The sequence below is a fragment of the Mobula hypostoma genome, chromosome 3 (assembly GCF_963921235.1).
Source record: "Mobula hypostoma chromosome 3, sMobHyp1.1, whole genome shotgun sequence".
Classification (NCBI taxonomy): domain Eukaryota; kingdom Metazoa; phylum Chordata; class Chondrichthyes; order Myliobatiformes; family Myliobatidae; genus Mobula; species Mobula hypostoma.
In genome coordinates, this window is record NC_086099.1 from 136,547,560 (window position 1) to 136,563,797 (window position 16,238).

Sequence of the window (16,238 nt, forward strand, 5' to 3'; positions counted from 1 at the left end):
GCTGGGGAAAAGCTCTGTTTCATGCAGGTTTGCACTTCCATTGTCTCCTGGATAATGGACTACCTGACTGGCAGACCACAGTTTGTGCAGCTTCAGAGCAGTGTTTCAGACATGGTTATAAGCAATACTGGGTGCCACTGGAGACTGCATTGGCTCCCTTCCTGTTTACCCTGTATACCTCGGACTTTAGATACAATCTTGAGTCATGTTATCTCCAGAAGTTCTCTGATGACTCAGCAATATTTAGGTTTTAAAGGGAGGATGGGAGAATGAATACAGGGCCCTGGTGGAGGACTTTGTCAAATGGTGCAAGCTGAATCATCTGCAGCTCAACATCAGTAAGACAAATGAGATGGTGATGGACTTTAGGAAGACTAAGCCTGCGCTGCTTCCTGTTACTACTGATGGTGAAGGCGTGGATGTGGTGAGGAACTACAAGTACCTGGGGGTGTACTTGGATGACAGACTTGAGTGCAGCACCAACACAGAGGCTGTGTACAAGAAGGGCCAGAGTTGCCTCTACTTCCTGTCTGATGTCCTTTCAATAGTGCAGGCCTGCCCTTCATATGTTCTACCAGCCTGTTATCGCCAGAACATTCTTCTATATGGTGGTTTGCTGGAGCAATGGCATAATCACGGGTGATGCTAACAGGCTCAATAAACTGATTAGAAAGTCCAGTGCTGTTATAGGAGTCAAACTGGACACACTGGATGCTGAGGTAGAACATAGGACCCTACAGAAAATCTTGGCAATTCTGGACAATGTTTCTCACACTCTGCGTGGCACCTTGGCTGAATAAAGAAGCACATTTAGTAATAGACTAAGACAACTGCACTGCTCCAAAGAATACGGCATGAGGTCATTCTTACCCTCGGCCGTTAGGCTCCATAATGCTCAACGTACAGTCGGGGAAGTGATAACCCTCTCTTGTTAGATAGTTTGAGGTAACTTATTTTTAAAAATTCTTTCTTTCTTCTCTTCTATTATTTGTTTATCTGAGGACGTGTGATTCTACTGTGACATGAACTTCCTTTGGGATCAATAAAGAATTTATCTATCTATCTATCCACTCATGGGGAAAGTTTGGGAATAATCCACAAGGAAAATTCAGCGCTGGAGTCCCTAAGGCAGTTGTTCATTGAGTTCAACACTGACTGGCAACTCCCGTGACATCACTTGTGGCAAATTGGACTCTGCCGTTCCTTTGGATTCATCAGCTGTGTGGAGAGGGTGAGCCTGCTGCATGGTCAACAGCTTGCTCTCCATATTGTACTGCCCTGGCATGCATTCTGGCTTTCATATCAACTTCAACAGCTAGGAAGCAACATCAGTGGTCAACTCTGACCAGCTGAAGTCCATCGGTCTGCAAAAGAATTGCAAATTGGGATTTTTAATGTAAAACTGAATTTGTGTCAATTGGTATAGAATGTGGGGAGTACCTAGAACAAAGGACGCAGAGTAGAATAGCAAGGAACATGCCCTTTGGCCCATGAGGTTGTGTCAAACAAATTAAACTAGTAATTAAATGGCTAACTGAACATTCTGCTGATAAATGTCCATATCCATCCATTCTCTGCATAATCATGTATGTATCTGAGAAGCTTTTAAACACTTCTGTCATATTTGACACCACTACCACTGGCATTCTTTCTGATATTGTCCAATGTCCTAAAACACTTTTTGCCATGTTTTCATCCATTAGAATTCCTACTCCATTAGTATGGGATATTCCACAAGAATAAGTTAGTGTTTTATTTCTATTCTGACATGTTCCAGCACCTATGCAACGAACTTCGCTAGTTCCCATGATGTTAATCTTTAGCAACACTCACAACACGCTGGAGGAAATCAGCAGGTCGGGCAGCATCCGTGGAAAAGATGAGTCAACATTTTGGGCCGGAACCCTTCATCAGGACTGAAGAGGGAAAGAGCAGAAGCCCTATAAAGAAGGTGGGGGGAGGGTGGGAAGGAGAAGGCTGGTAGGTTCCAGGTGAAAAACCAGTAAGGGGAAAGATAAAGGGGTGGGGGAGGTGATAGGCAGGAAAGGTGAAGAAAGAATAGGGGAAAACACAATGGGTAGTAGAAGGAGGCAGAACCATGAGGGAGGTGATAGGCAGCTGGGGGAGGGGGCAGAGTGACATAGGGATAGAGGAAGGGAGGGGGGGGGAATTACCGGAAGTTGGAGAATTCTATGTTCATACCAAGGGGCTGGAGACTACCTAGACGGTATATGAGGTGTTGCTGCTCCAACCTGAGTTTGGCCTCATCATGGCAGCTTCTACTATCTATTGTATTTTCTCCTATTCCTTCTTCACCTTTCCTGCCTATCACCTCCCTGCTTCCCCGCCCCCACCCCTTTATCTTTCCCCTTCCTGGTTTTTCACCTGGAACCTACCAGCCTTCTTCTTCCCACCCTCCTCCCACCTTCTTTATAGGGCCTCTGCCCCTTCCCTCTTCAGTCCTGACGAAGGGTTCCGGCCCGAAACGTTGACTCATCTTTTCCACGGATGCTGCCCGACCTGCTGAGTTCCTCCAGCGTGTTGTCACTGTTGCTTTAACCCCAGCATCTGCAGATTATTTTGTGTTTATGTTAATCTTTAGTAATTCCATTTCATTTATCACATTGTCCAATCTTCCTGCTTGTTATAGGGTTCGTACATTCCGAGATTGTTATGAGATCATGAAAAGGCAATTAACTTCATTGGACATGTGATTAGGAATGAGGGTAATTATGGGAAAGATTGAAGAGAAGAAAGCAAGAGGAAGACAAAGACAAATGATGATGGAGACAGCAGCTAGAGAACTGGAAATGAATACCAATGATTTGATCCACTTGACCCGAAACAGGAGTGTGTGGACCATGGCAGTCAAAGCTCAAACTGGGCACAGCACCTGATGATGATGATGACCACTGACATTCCTGGCAGTGCATTCTGGGTACCCACCACTCTCTGTGGAAAAACCTTCCCGGCACATCTCCTTTGAACTTTCTCCCTCTCACCTTAAATGCACGCCCTCTAGTAATAGACATTTCGATCATGGAAAAAGGTACCAACTGTCTATCTCTGCCTCTCATAACTTTATAAAATTCTGTTGCCCTCTCAGCCTCTGAGGCTCCAAAGAACACAACCCAAATTTATCCAACTTCTAACAGCATATGCCCTCTAAACCAGGCAGCTTCCTGGTATACCTCATCTGTACCATTTCCACATCCTTCCTATAATGGGTGACCAGAATTGAATTCAATGTTCCATGTGTTCTGTTTTATGAAGCCATGTTACTTTCCTCATTCTTCCTCTATTAAAACTCAGATTGGGCATATGGTTTACATTTACTCTTAATGGTTCCTGCACTTGGTATGCTTGTCATTGTGATTCTCCATTTATAAAATGAACTGCACTATTATTAATTGTCTTCTTTAAACAACTATCTCTGTTAAATAACCTTTATCGTCACTAGCCTGAAACCATCAATGTGCTTACATTTTTTGAGTATGTGAAATATTGTTGTCACATTTCTATGCATTGTCCTTTTGGACAAAATGTAAATAAATTGCCAAATGAAAAGATGAATTAATAAAACAATGTGTTATATTTTGTAGGCTACGCCCTACTTTATTGGACTGATGGTCATAGAACTAATAATTACGTGGTTTCAGAAGGGTCAGATGGTATTTCGGGTGAATGATGCACTAACGTCCATCAGCGCAGGAATCATCTCGAAGCTCCCAGAGTAAGTACCGTAAATTATCACCCTATGGCTCCCTTTTCTGGAATGTGTTTAGAATAACAGAAAAGATACTAAATTTTATGTTGTTTGTTAGCTAAAGGTAGATTAAACTAACAAAATGTAATATCCATTTTGGATGATGGTGCAGCAGGCAATGTACATTTTATGCACCATGTGAACTATTCCACAGAAGGTGGAGTGAGATCTTCTTGAAGCACTGTGGCTCTTCCTGTGATGAAGTTCCACCAACGCTGTGATTTAAGAAGGTGTAAGATTTTTAATGTGACTTTGAGTTCATGGCATTATTTCCAAGCTAAACTGGTGTGTACCTTGGAAGAAAAGTATTTTTTTAAGCTGGAAGGTACAGTACCTTTGTAGTAATTTTAATTAGTTACTACATTTCTGTGGACTTCTCTTTGAGTACTGTTGCGGGGAACGGTGTACCTGGGGGAAGCAACAGTGGCCGTGCCTCTGGCACAGAGTCTGGTCATGTGGCAAAGAAGAGTAGGGAAAAGAAGAAGGCAGCAGTAATAAGGGACTCTATCGTTAGGCACATTGGGCAAGTGGCCAAGTGGTTAAGGCATTCATCTAGTGATCTGAAGGTCGCTAGTTCGAGTCTCGGCTGTGGCAGCGTGTTTGTGTTCTTGAGCAAGGCACTTAACCACACATTGCACTAGTGTCTATGCGGGGAGTGGCGCCCCACACAGACTTCCAATCTGCACCTTGTAAGGCATGAAAATGCCCGACGCAGGCCTCTCATGGTCTGAGTTGATGTTCCCCTCCCCTATAGTTAGAGGGTCAGACAGGCAATTCTGTGGACGCAGGAAAGAAACATGGATGGTAGTTTGTCTCCCAGGTGCCAGGGTCTGGGATGTTCCAATAAGGCAGGAAAAGGATGGTAGTGTACAGGAACCGTGGTGTACAAAGGCTATTAAAAATCTACTCAAGAAGAAAAGGAAAGCTTACGAAAGGTTCAAAAAACTAGGTAATGATAGAGATCTAGAAGATTATGAGGCTAGCAGGAAGGAGCTGAAGAATGCCAGAAGGGGCCATAAAAAGGCCTTGGCGAGCAGGATTAAAGAAAACCCCCAAATCATTCTACATGTATATGAAGAGCAAGAGGGTAAGACGTGACAGAATAGGACCAATCAAATGTAACAGTGGAAAAGTGTACATGGAATCGGAGGAGATAGCAGAGGTACATAATGAATATTTTGCTTTTGAAGACGTGAGTGAACATGCTGATGAAGGAAGAGCAGTAGATGTAGTGTATATGGATTTCAGCAAGGCATTTGATAAGGTACCCCATGCGAGGCTTATTGAGAAAGTAAGGAGGCATGGGATCCAAGGAAACCTTGCTTTGTGGATTCAGAATTGGCTTGCCCACAGAAGGCAAAGAGTGGTTGTAGACAGGTCATATTCTGCATGGAGGTCGGTGACCAGTGGTGTGCCTCGGGGATCTGTTCTGGGACCCCTTCTGTTTGTGATTTTTATAAATGACCTGGATGAAGAAGTGGAGGAATGGGTTAGTAAATTTTCTGATGACACAAAGGTTAGGGATGTTGTGGATAGTGTGGAGAGCTGTCAGAGGTTACAGCGGGACATTGAAAGGATGCAAAACTGGGCTGAGAAGTAGCAGATGGAATTCAATGCAGATAAGTGTGAGGTGGTTCATTTTGGTATGTCAAATGTGATGGCAGAATATAGTTTTAATGGTAAGACTCTTGGCAGTGTGGAGGATCAGAGGGATCTTTGGGTCCGAGTCCATAGGATACTCGAAGCTGCAGCACAGGTTGACTCTGTGGTTAAGAAGGCATACATGCATTGGCCTTCATCAACCGTGGGTAATGTTAAAGCTGTATCGGACTCTGGTCAGACGCCACTTGGAGTATTATGCTCAGTTCTGGTCACCTCACTACAGGAAGGACATGGAAACTGTAGAAAGGGTGCAGAGGAGATTTACAAGGCTGTTGCCTGGATTGGGGAGCATGCCTTATGAGAATAGGTTGAGTGAACTCGGCCTTTTCTCCTTGGAGCAATGGAGGATGAAAGGTGATCTAATAGAGGTGTATAAGATGATGAGAGGCATTGATAGTGTGGATAGTTAGAAGCTTTTTCCCAGGGCTGAAATGACTAACACGAGAGGGCACAGTTTTAAGGTGCTTGGAAGTAGGTACAGGAGAGATGTCGGGTGATTTTTTTACGCAGAGAGTGGTGAGTGCCTGGAATGGGCTGCCAGTGACGGTGGTGGGGGTGGAAATGATAGGGTCTTTTAAGAGACTCCTGGATGGATACATGGAGCTTAGGAAAACAGAGGGCTATGTGTAATCCATAAGAAGATAAGAAATAGGAGCAGGAGTAGGCCATCCAGCCCATCGAGACTGCCCCACCATTCAATAAGATCATGGCTGATCTGTCTGTAAACTCAGCTCCATCTACTTGCCTTTTCCCCATAACCCTTAATTCCCTTACTATGTAAAAATCTATCTAACTGTATCTTAAATATATTTAGTGAAGAAGCCTCAACTGCTTCCCTGGGCAGAGAATTCCACAGATTCACCACTCTCTGGGAAAAACTGTTTCTCCTCATCTCCATCCTAAATCTTCTCCCCTGAATCTTGAGGCAATGTCCCCTAGTTCTCGTCTCACCTACCAATGGAAACAACTTTCCTACTTCTATCTTAGCTATCCCTTTCAAAATTTTGTATGTTTCTATAAGATCTCCTCTCATTCTTCTGAATTCCAGAGAGTATAGTCCCAGGTGACTCAATCTCTCCTCATAGGTTAACCCCTTCGTCTCTGGAATCAACCTGATGAACCTCGTCTGCGCTGCTTCCAAAGCCAGTATATCCTTCCTCAAATATGGAGACCAGAACTGCACACAGTACTCCAGGTGTGGCCTCACCAGTACCCTGTATAGTTGCAGCATGTCCTCCCTGCTCTTGAATTTAATCCCTCTAGCAATGAAGGCCAACATTTCATTTGCCTTCTTCATAACCTCTTGTACCTGCAAGTCAACTTTTTGCGATTCATGCACAAGCACTCCTGAGTCCCTCTGCACAACAGCATACTGCAATCTTTCACCATTTAAATAATAATCACCACTCCTTTCTAAATGTTTTGCTGTTTCTTCCTTAATGACAGCTTCAATCATTTTCCCGACTACAGATGTTAAGCTAACTGGCCTATAATTGCCTGTCTTTTGCCGACATCCTTTTTGAAAAAGAGGCGTGACATTTGCTGTCTTCCAATCCACCGGGACCTGCCCAGAATCTAGAGAATTTTGGGTAAATGATTATCAACGTGTCTACTATAACCTCCGCCAATTCCCTCAGCACCCTGGGATGCATCCCATCAGGACCAGGAGACTTAGCTACCTTCAGGCCCTCTAGTTTGCTCATCACTACCTCTTTAGTGGCAGAGATTTTATTCAGGTCCTCACCTCCCATTTCATCCATAACGTCGTTCTTTGACATATTAGACGTGTCCTGCACTGTGAAGACTGACACAAAATAGTCGTTCAATGCCTCAGCCATTTCCTTATCATCCAATATCAATTTCCCCTTATCGTTTTCCAAGGGACTTACATTGACTTTAGCCACCCTCTTCCATTTTATATATTTATAAAAACTTTTGCTATCTGTTTTTATATTTTGTGCTAATTTACTTTCATACTCTATCTTTCCTTTCCTTATTTCTTGTTTAGTTGTTCTTTGTTGCTTTTTAAAGTTTTCCCAGTCCTCCATTCTCCCACTACTCTTTGCAACTTTGTACACATGAGCTTTTAATTTGATACTATCTTTCATTTCCTTAGTTATCCAAGGCTGGCTCTCCCCACACTTACTGTCCTTACTTTTGACTGGAATATACTTTTGTTAAGCACTGTGAAGAATCTCTTTGAAAGTATTCCACTGTTCCTCAACTGTCCTACCAAATAGCCTGTGCTCCCGATCCACATTAGCCAATTCCTCCCTCATCCTGTTGCCTCTCTTGTTCAAGCATAATACACTAGTTTTAGATCTAACTATTTCATCCTCCATCTGAATGGGAAATTCATTCATACTATGATTACTCTTTCCAAGAGGATCCCTGAATACAAGATCGTTAATCTTACCTGTCTCATTGCACAGGACTAGATCTAAGATAGCATTTTCCCTTGTAGGTTCACTAACATGCTGCTCAAGAAAGCCATCAGGGATGCATTCTATGAAGTCCTCCTCAAGACTTCCTTGACCAACCTGATTCACCCAATCTATGTGGAAGTTAAAATCTCCCATGACAACTGCCATTCCGTTCTTACAAGCCTCAGTTATTTTTTGGTTAGTCGCCTCTGCCACTGCAATATTTTTATTAGGTGGCCTATAGACAACTCCCACCAGTGATTTTTTTCCCTTTACTATTCTTAATCTCTACCCAGATGGACTCAACATTCTGCTCCATAGATCTTATATCGTCTCTCACAATTGCCCTGATCTCATCCTTAATTAAATGCGCCACCCCACCTCCTTTGCCTTCCGGCCTATCTTTGCGTATTACCTGATACCCTTGAATATTTAATTCCCAGTCATCTCCACCTTGCAACCAGGTTTCTGTAATGGTCACTAAATCATATGCTTTGGTACTGATCTGTGCCACAAATTCACTATCCTTGTTTCTAATACTACGGGCATTTAGATAAAGTGCCCTTATACTCACTGTCCTTTTAGAAACTAGTGACCTATGCGATTTGTGCTTTTTACTTTTATGCACTCTTACTTTTTTCTTCACTAACTCTAGCATTGACCTCTGCATCACTTCCCTCTTCTTTTCCGTGTGGGTTCCCATCCCCCTGCCATATTATTTTAAAACCTCCCCAACAGCACTAGCAGACAATCTTCGTAGGGCATTGATCCCGGCCCTGCTCAGATGTAGACCGTCTGGACAGTACTGGTCCCACCTCCCCCAGAAGCGGTTCCAATGCCCCAGGAATCTGAAACCCTGCCTCCTGTACCATCAGTCAAGCCACATATTCATTCTAGCTATCCTGCTATTCCAACTCTGGCTAGCATGTGGTACCGGTAATAATCCTGAGTTTGTTACCTTTGAGGTCTTACTCTTTAATTTATCTCTTAGCTCCCTAAATTCAGCTTGTAGGACCTTATCCCGCTTTCTTCCTATATCGTTATAACCCACATGCACCACGACAGCTGGCTGCTCACCCTCCCCTTTCAGAATGCCCTGCAGCCTCTCCGAGACATCTCTGACCCTTGCACCCAGGAGGCAGCACGCCATACAGGAGTCCTGTTTGCGGCCACAGAAGCTCCTCTGTATTCCCCTTACCGTGGAATCCCCTACCACCACTGCTCCACCACTTTTTTTCTTGCCCTCATGTACAGCAGAGCCACCCATGGTGCCATGATCCTGGCTACTGCTGCCTTCACCTGAGGAGCCATCTCCACCGACAGACTCCAAAGCGGTATATCCGTTTTGGAGGGAGATGACCGCAGGAGACTCCTGTACTACCTTCCTGCTACTACTCTTCCTGTTGGTCACCCAGTCCCTATCTTTCCTTAGATCCTTAAACTGTGGTGTGACCAACTCACTAAATGTGGTATCCACAACATTCTCAGCATCTCGGATGCTCCAAAGTGAGTCCATGCGCAACTCCAGTGTTGCTATGCGGTCTATCAGGAGCTGCAGCTGGACACACGTCCTGCACACGTGCTCTTCAGGGGCACTGTCAGCCTCCCTGAGTTCCCACATGGCACAGGAGGAGCATGGTACGGGTCTGAGCTCACCTGCCATGTCAGAGCAATGGATGTTAGTGGAAGGGGACCGGGGAGAAAGGGAAGAGTCGGCTGGGGAAGTCTAAGGCTGTTACCTGTGAATCTCTGCGAATCAGTTCTTTGCTGAAGCCCCGTTTGAGCCAAAGCCCTATCACTCTGCTACTCTCTCACTCCGCTGCCCGCTGTATAAGGCGGTCTTCTTTTTAAACTCCTCTTGCTCTCTACTGGCTGACGTCACGCGCCCGCGCAGTCTTGCCTCTCTTTACCCTGAGCCTTCTTTCCGAAAATCCTTTCCACTCACAGTCTTCTTGCTTTGAATTTAAAACCAATAAAGAATCCTTGGCTTTTTAAGCTCTTCCCGCTCTTTTCTAGCTGACGTCATGCACCTGCGCAGTCTTACCTCTCTTTACCCCAATTAATTTCTAAAGTAAGTACGTGTTCGGCACAGCGTTGTGGACAGAAGGGCCTGTGTTGTGCTGTAGGTTTTCTATGTTTCTGTGTTTTTCTACAATTCTGTGTAAGTTGTACATAATATCCTCAGACAACTGTTGAAAGATAGAGCACTTTTGCAGCCAGTAACTAAGAGTCCCTATAGAACTCCGCCTCCTGCCATACTGGTATCTTTCCTGTAATACCATGGGCTCTTATCTTGGTTAGCGTGGCACCTTGTCAAACGCCTTCTGAAAATCCAAGTAAACAGTATCCACTGATTCTTCTTTCTCTATCCTGCCAGTTATTTCTTCAAAGAATTCCAACAGACTTGTCAGGCAAGTTTTCCCCTGCGGGAAACCATCCTGACTCTGCCTGCTTTATTATTTGCCTCCAAGTACCCTGAAACCACATCCTTAATAATGGACTCCAACCACTGAAGTTAGGCTAACTGGCCCATAATTCCCTGTCATTTGCGTCCCTCCCTCCCAAGAATAGAGTGACATTCACAATTTTGCAGACCTCTGGAACCATTCCAGGATCTAATGATTCTTGAAAGGTCACTGCTAACGCCTCCACAAACTCTTCAGCTACCTCTTTCAGAACCCTGGGGTATAGTCCATCTGGTCTAACTGATTTATCTACCTTTAACCCTTTCAGCTTTCCAAGCACCTTCTGTTTAGTAATAGCAGCTATACTTACTTCTGCCTCTGACACTCTTGATCTTTTAGCATACTGTTGGAGTCTTTCATAGTGATACAAAACTGATGTAAGCTATTTATTAAGTTTGTCCGCTTTTTTGTTCTACATTACTACCTCTCCAGTGGCATTTTCCATCTGTCCAATTGCCTCCTTTACCCTTTGTACAGTACTATATCTGAAAAAAGCTATTGATATTCTCTTTTAGATTATTGGCTTTCTTATTTGCCTTTTGTTGGTTTTTAAAAACTTAGCAATCTTCTAGCTTCCCACTAATGTTTGCTATATTATTTGCCCTCTCATTTTATTTATGGGCCCGGTATGGGCCCCTATCCAAGGTTACGGATCCCACTGCCTTGTGGGTATCTTCGGGAGGAGAGAAGGCTAAGGAGTAAACCCTACACAAATCCGGAGTGGAGGCCCTAAGGCGGTTGGATGATGTATCACATCACCTCTCAGCTTCTAGATCTCTAACATTACCTAGCTCTCTGAACCTTTTGTAAGCTTTTCTTCTTGACTAGATTTATTACAGCCTTTGTACACCACGGTTCCTGTACTGGAACATACCTATACAGAACTTCACACAAATATCCCCGGAATATTTGCCACATTATATCTGGGGGATGATTATGTTGAATGTGGAGGTGTAGTCAAAGAAGAGCATCATGATGTATTCACTGCCCAGATGTTCCAGGGTTGAGTGAAGAGCCAAGAAATCAAATCTGCTGTTGACCTGTTGTAATATTTGGCAAATATCAGGAGTCTGAAATCACAGGATTGTCATAGGCTGTGGAAGTTTGTCTGGGTCCCTCCATGTTGTGTTGGTCAAAGCAAGCCTAAAAGGCTTTGAGCTTATCTGGGAGCGAAAACTTGTTGTCACCTATGGTGTTTGGTTTTACTTTGTAGGAGTTGATAGCATTCACACCCTACTACAGCTGTCTAGCATCCTTCTGTGATTCAAGTTTGTAATACTGATACATCTGATTTTAGCTTCTCCCTCTCAAACTGCAGGGTGAATTCTATCATATTGTGATCACTGCCTCTTAAGAGTTCCTGTACAGTAAGCTTCCTAATCAAATCTGATTCATTACACAGCACCCAATCCAGAATTGCCTTTTTCCTATTTGGTTCAATAGTCATAGTCATAGTCATACTTTATTGATCCCAGGCGAAATTGGTTAATTGGTTAATTTGGAACCACAAGCTGTTCCAAAAAAAAAGACATCTTGTAGGCATTTTACAAATTCCTTCTCTTGGGATCCGGCACCAATCTGATTTTCCCGATCTACTCGACTATTGAGATCCCCATGACTATCATAACATTGCCTTTTACATGCCTTTTCTATTGCCCCTTGTAATTTGTATTCCTACATCCTGGTTACCGTTCAGAGGCCTGTATATAACTTACGTCAGGGTCTTTTTACTCTTACAATTCCTCAACTTTACCCATAAGGATTATATAATTTCCGGTCCTATGTCACCTCTTTCTAAGGATTTGATTTCACTCTTTACCAACAGAGCCACCCTCTCCCTCTGCTTACTTGCCTGTCCTTTCGATACTATGTGTAACCCAGGATGTTAAGCTCCCAACTGTGATCTTCTTTCAGCCTCCACTCAATGATGCCCACAATGTCATATCTGCCAATTTCTAACTGTTATAGAAGATCATCTCCCTTATTCCATATACTGTGTGTATTCAAATATAGCACCTTCAGTCCCCATGTTACCAGAAGTTAAATTTTCTATATTCTGGAGATTTTTCTAACCTTTCCTGTACTTCCTTTTTATTTTATCCTCACTTTTCCAAACTGTTGAATCACTGAACCTTGCAAGTCCATGGATCTGTGCCTGGAAAGTCTTCACTCTCCAGGGCGCAGGCCTGGGCAAGGTTGTATGGAAGACTGGCAGTTGCCCATGCTGCAAGTCTCCCCTCTCCACGACACCAGTGTTGTCCAATGGAAGGGCATTAGGACCCATAGAGCTTGGCACCAGTGTCGTCGCAGAGCACTGTGTGATAAAGTGCCTTGCTCAAGGACACAACAAGTTGCCTCGGCTGGGGCTTGAACTCACTACCTTCAGATCACTAGTCGAATGCCTTAACCACTTGGCCACGTGCCCACACATTGCTCACTGAACTTACTATTCAGTTTAAAGACACACTTCAGTCTGTCCCATTGAGTGCAATTTTGCCCTGAGATGAACTTAGAGCATGGATGATGAACTCAAAGCATGGATCAATACGTTCAACTATGATTTTGTGGCCATTACAGAGACTTAGATGGCTGATGAGTGTGCCAGGCTTCAGATGTTTCAAAAAGAACAGAGAGGGAGGCAAAAGAGGTGGAGGCTTGGCATTGTTAATTAGGGATAGTGTCATGGCTGCAGAAAAGGAGGAAGTCTTGGAGATATGGTCTACTGAGTCTGTGCGGATCGAATTCAGAAACAGAAAGGGGCAATAACTCTACTGGGTGTTTCTTATAGATCCCCCAATGGTAACAGGGATATTGAGGAGCAGGTAGGGAGGCAGATTCTGGAAAGGTGCAATAATAATTGGGTTGTTGTGATGGGAGATTTTAACCTTCCTAATATTGATTGGCATCTCCTTAGCGCAAGGGGTTTAGATGGGGTGGAGTTTATTAGGTGTGTTCAGTAAGGTTACCAGACACAATATGTAGATAAGCCAACTGGAGGAGAGGCTGTACTTGATCTGGTATTGGGAAATGAACCTGGTCAGGCTTCAGGTCTCTCAGTGGGAGAGCATTTTGGAGGTAGTGACCACAACTCTATCTCCTTCACTATAGTGCTGGAGAGATATAGGAGCAGACAATTTGGGAAAACATTTAATTGGGATGGGGGAAATATGATGCTATTAGGCAGGAACTTGGGAGCAGATGATCTCAGGGAAATGCACAGCAGAAATGTAGCAAATGTTCAGGGACCATTGGCATGAAGTTTTGCATAGGTATATTCCATTGATGCAGGGAAAGGATGGTAGGGTAGAAGAACTATGGTGTACAAAGGATGTAGAAAATCTAGTTAAGAAGAAAAGAAATGCTTACAAAAAGTTCAAGAAACTAGATACCGTTAGAACTCTAGAAAATTACAAGGTTGCTGGGAAGGAGCTTAAGAATGAAATTAAGAGAGCCAGGAGGGGCCATGAGAAGGCCTTGGTGAGCAGGATTAAGGAAAACCCCAAGGCATTTCACAAGTATGTGAAGAGCAAGAGGATGAGCGGTATGAGAATAGGACCAATCAGGTGCAATAGTGGAAACACGTGCATGGAGTCGGAGGAGGTAGCAGAGGTCATTAATGAATACTTTGCTTCAGTATTCACCAAGGAAAAAGACCTTGGCAATTGTGTGGATGACTTACAGCAGACTGTAACGCTTGAGCATATAGACATTAAGAGGATGTGCTGGAGCTTTTGAAAGGCATTAAGTTAGGTAAGTCACCGGGACCAGATGAGATGTACCCCAGGCTACTGTGGGAAGCAAAGGAGGAGATTGCTAAGCTTCTTGCGAAGATCTTTACATCATGAATAGAGATGGGTGAAGTACTGGAGGATTGGGGGGTTGCAAATGTTGTTCTCTTGTTAAAGAAAAGGAGTAGGGATAACCCAGGAAATTATAGACTGGTGAGTCTAACTTCAGTGATGGACAAGTTGTTGGAAAAGATCCTTAGAGGCAGGATTTATGAGCATTTGGAGAGACGTAATCTGATTAGGGATAGTCAGCATGGCTTTGTCAAGGGTAGGTCGTGCCTTACGAGCCTGCTTGGATTCTTTGAGGATGTAACAAAACACATTGATGAAGTTAAAGCAGTAGATGTAGTGTATATTGATTTCAGCAAGGCATTTGATAAGGTACCCCATGCCAAGCTCCTTCAGAAAGTAAAGAGGTATGGGACCAAGGAGACCTTGCTTTGTGGATCCAGAACTGGCTTGCCCACAGAAGACAAAAGGTGGTTGTAGATGGTTCGTATTCTGCATGGAGGTCGGTGACTAGTGGTGTTGCACAGGGATCTGTTCTGGGACCCCCCCCCCCCTTGTGATTTTTGTAAATGACCTGGATGAGGAAGTAGAAGGGTGAGTTAGTAAGTTTGTTGATGACACAAAGGTTGGGGGTGTTGTGGATAGTCTGGAGGGTTTTCAGAGGTTACAGCGGGACATTGATACGATGCAGAACTGGGCTGAGAAATGGCAGATGGACTTCAACCCAGAGAAGTGTGAAGTGGTTCATTCTGGCAGGTCAAATTTGAACACAGAACTTAATATTAACGGTAAGACTCTTGGCAGTGTGGAGGATCTGAGAGATCTTGGGATCCGTGTCGATAGGACACTCAAAAGCTGCTGCGCAGATTGACAGCATTGTTAAGAAGGAGTATGGTGTGTTGGCATTCATCAACTGTGAGACTGAGTTCAAGAGCCGTGAGGTAATGTTACAGCTATGTAAGACCTCGGTCAGACCCCGCTTGGAGTACTGTGTTCAGTTCTAGTTACCTCACTACAGGAAGGATGTGGATACCATAGAGAGAATGCAGCAGAGATTTACAAGAATATTGCCTGGATTGGAGGGTGAACCTTATGAGAATAGGTTGAGTGAACTTGGCCTTTTCTTCTTGGAGCAATGGAGGATGAGAGGTGACCTGATAGAGGTGTATAAGATGAGGGGCATTGATCATGTGGATAGCTAAAGGCTTTTTCCCAGGGCTGAAGTGGCTAACATGAGCCGGCATAGTTTTAAGGTGCTTGGAAATAGGTACCGAGGGGTTGTCAGAGTTAAGTTTTTCACTGAGAGACTGGTGGGTGTGAGGAATGCACTGCTGGCGGCGGTGGTGGAAGTGGATAAATAGGGACTTTTAAGAGACTCTTAGATAGGTACATGGCGCTTAGAAAAATAGAGGGCTATGCGTTAGGTAAATTCTAGGCAGTTTCTTGAGTAGGTTACATGGTCGGCACAACATTGTGGGCTGAAGGGCCTGTAATGTGCTGTAGATTTCTATGTTCTATGTTCTATCATCTACCATTCCTTCCTCACAGTCTTGCTACACATTGCATCTGCTTGTACACCAACTGCCCCATCCTCTGCCTTTTCACTCCAGTTCGCCTCCCCCTTCCAAATTAGGTTAAACCCTCCCCAATAGCTCTAGTAAACCTGTCCAGGAGGATATTGGTCCCCTTTGGGTTCCGGTGTAAACTGTCCTATTTGTACAGATCATACCTTCCTGAGATGAGATCCCAAAGATCCATAAATCTGAAACCCTGACCTACCCCCCATACCAATTCCTTAGTCATGCAGTCATCTGTCAAATCATCCTATTCTTACCTTCACTGGCACGTGGCACAGAATGCAATCCAGAAATTACTACCCTGGATGTCCTGCTTCTCAGCTTTCTACCTAGTTCCCTATCAGCCCTATTCAGAATATCATCCTTTTTCCTGCCTATGCATTGAAACCAGTATGTACCATGACTTCTGGCTATTCACCCTCCCCCATCAGAATGCTCTGCACCCGGTCCGAGGCATACCTGATAATTGGGAGGCAATAAACCATCTATGTAACATACATCAAAGTTGCTGGTGAACGCAGCAGGCCAAGCAGCATCTATAGGAAGAG

At 44.1% G+C, this 16,238-nt stretch overlaps 1 protein-coding gene across 1 annotated transcript in view; it reads left to right on the forward strand.

Moving 5' to 3' along the window:
• agmo (alkylglycerol monooxygenase) overlaps positions 1–16,238 on the forward strand; it is a 403,147-nt gene that overhangs the window by 20,623 nt on the left and 366,286 nt on the right. Inside the window, exon 2 of the mRNA XM_063043768.1 lies at positions 3,603–3,733. Within this exon, the coding sequence (XP_062899838.1) occupies positions 3,603–3,733 (131 nt within the window). The remainder of the gene's footprint in view (positions 1–3,602; positions 3,734–16,238) is intronic.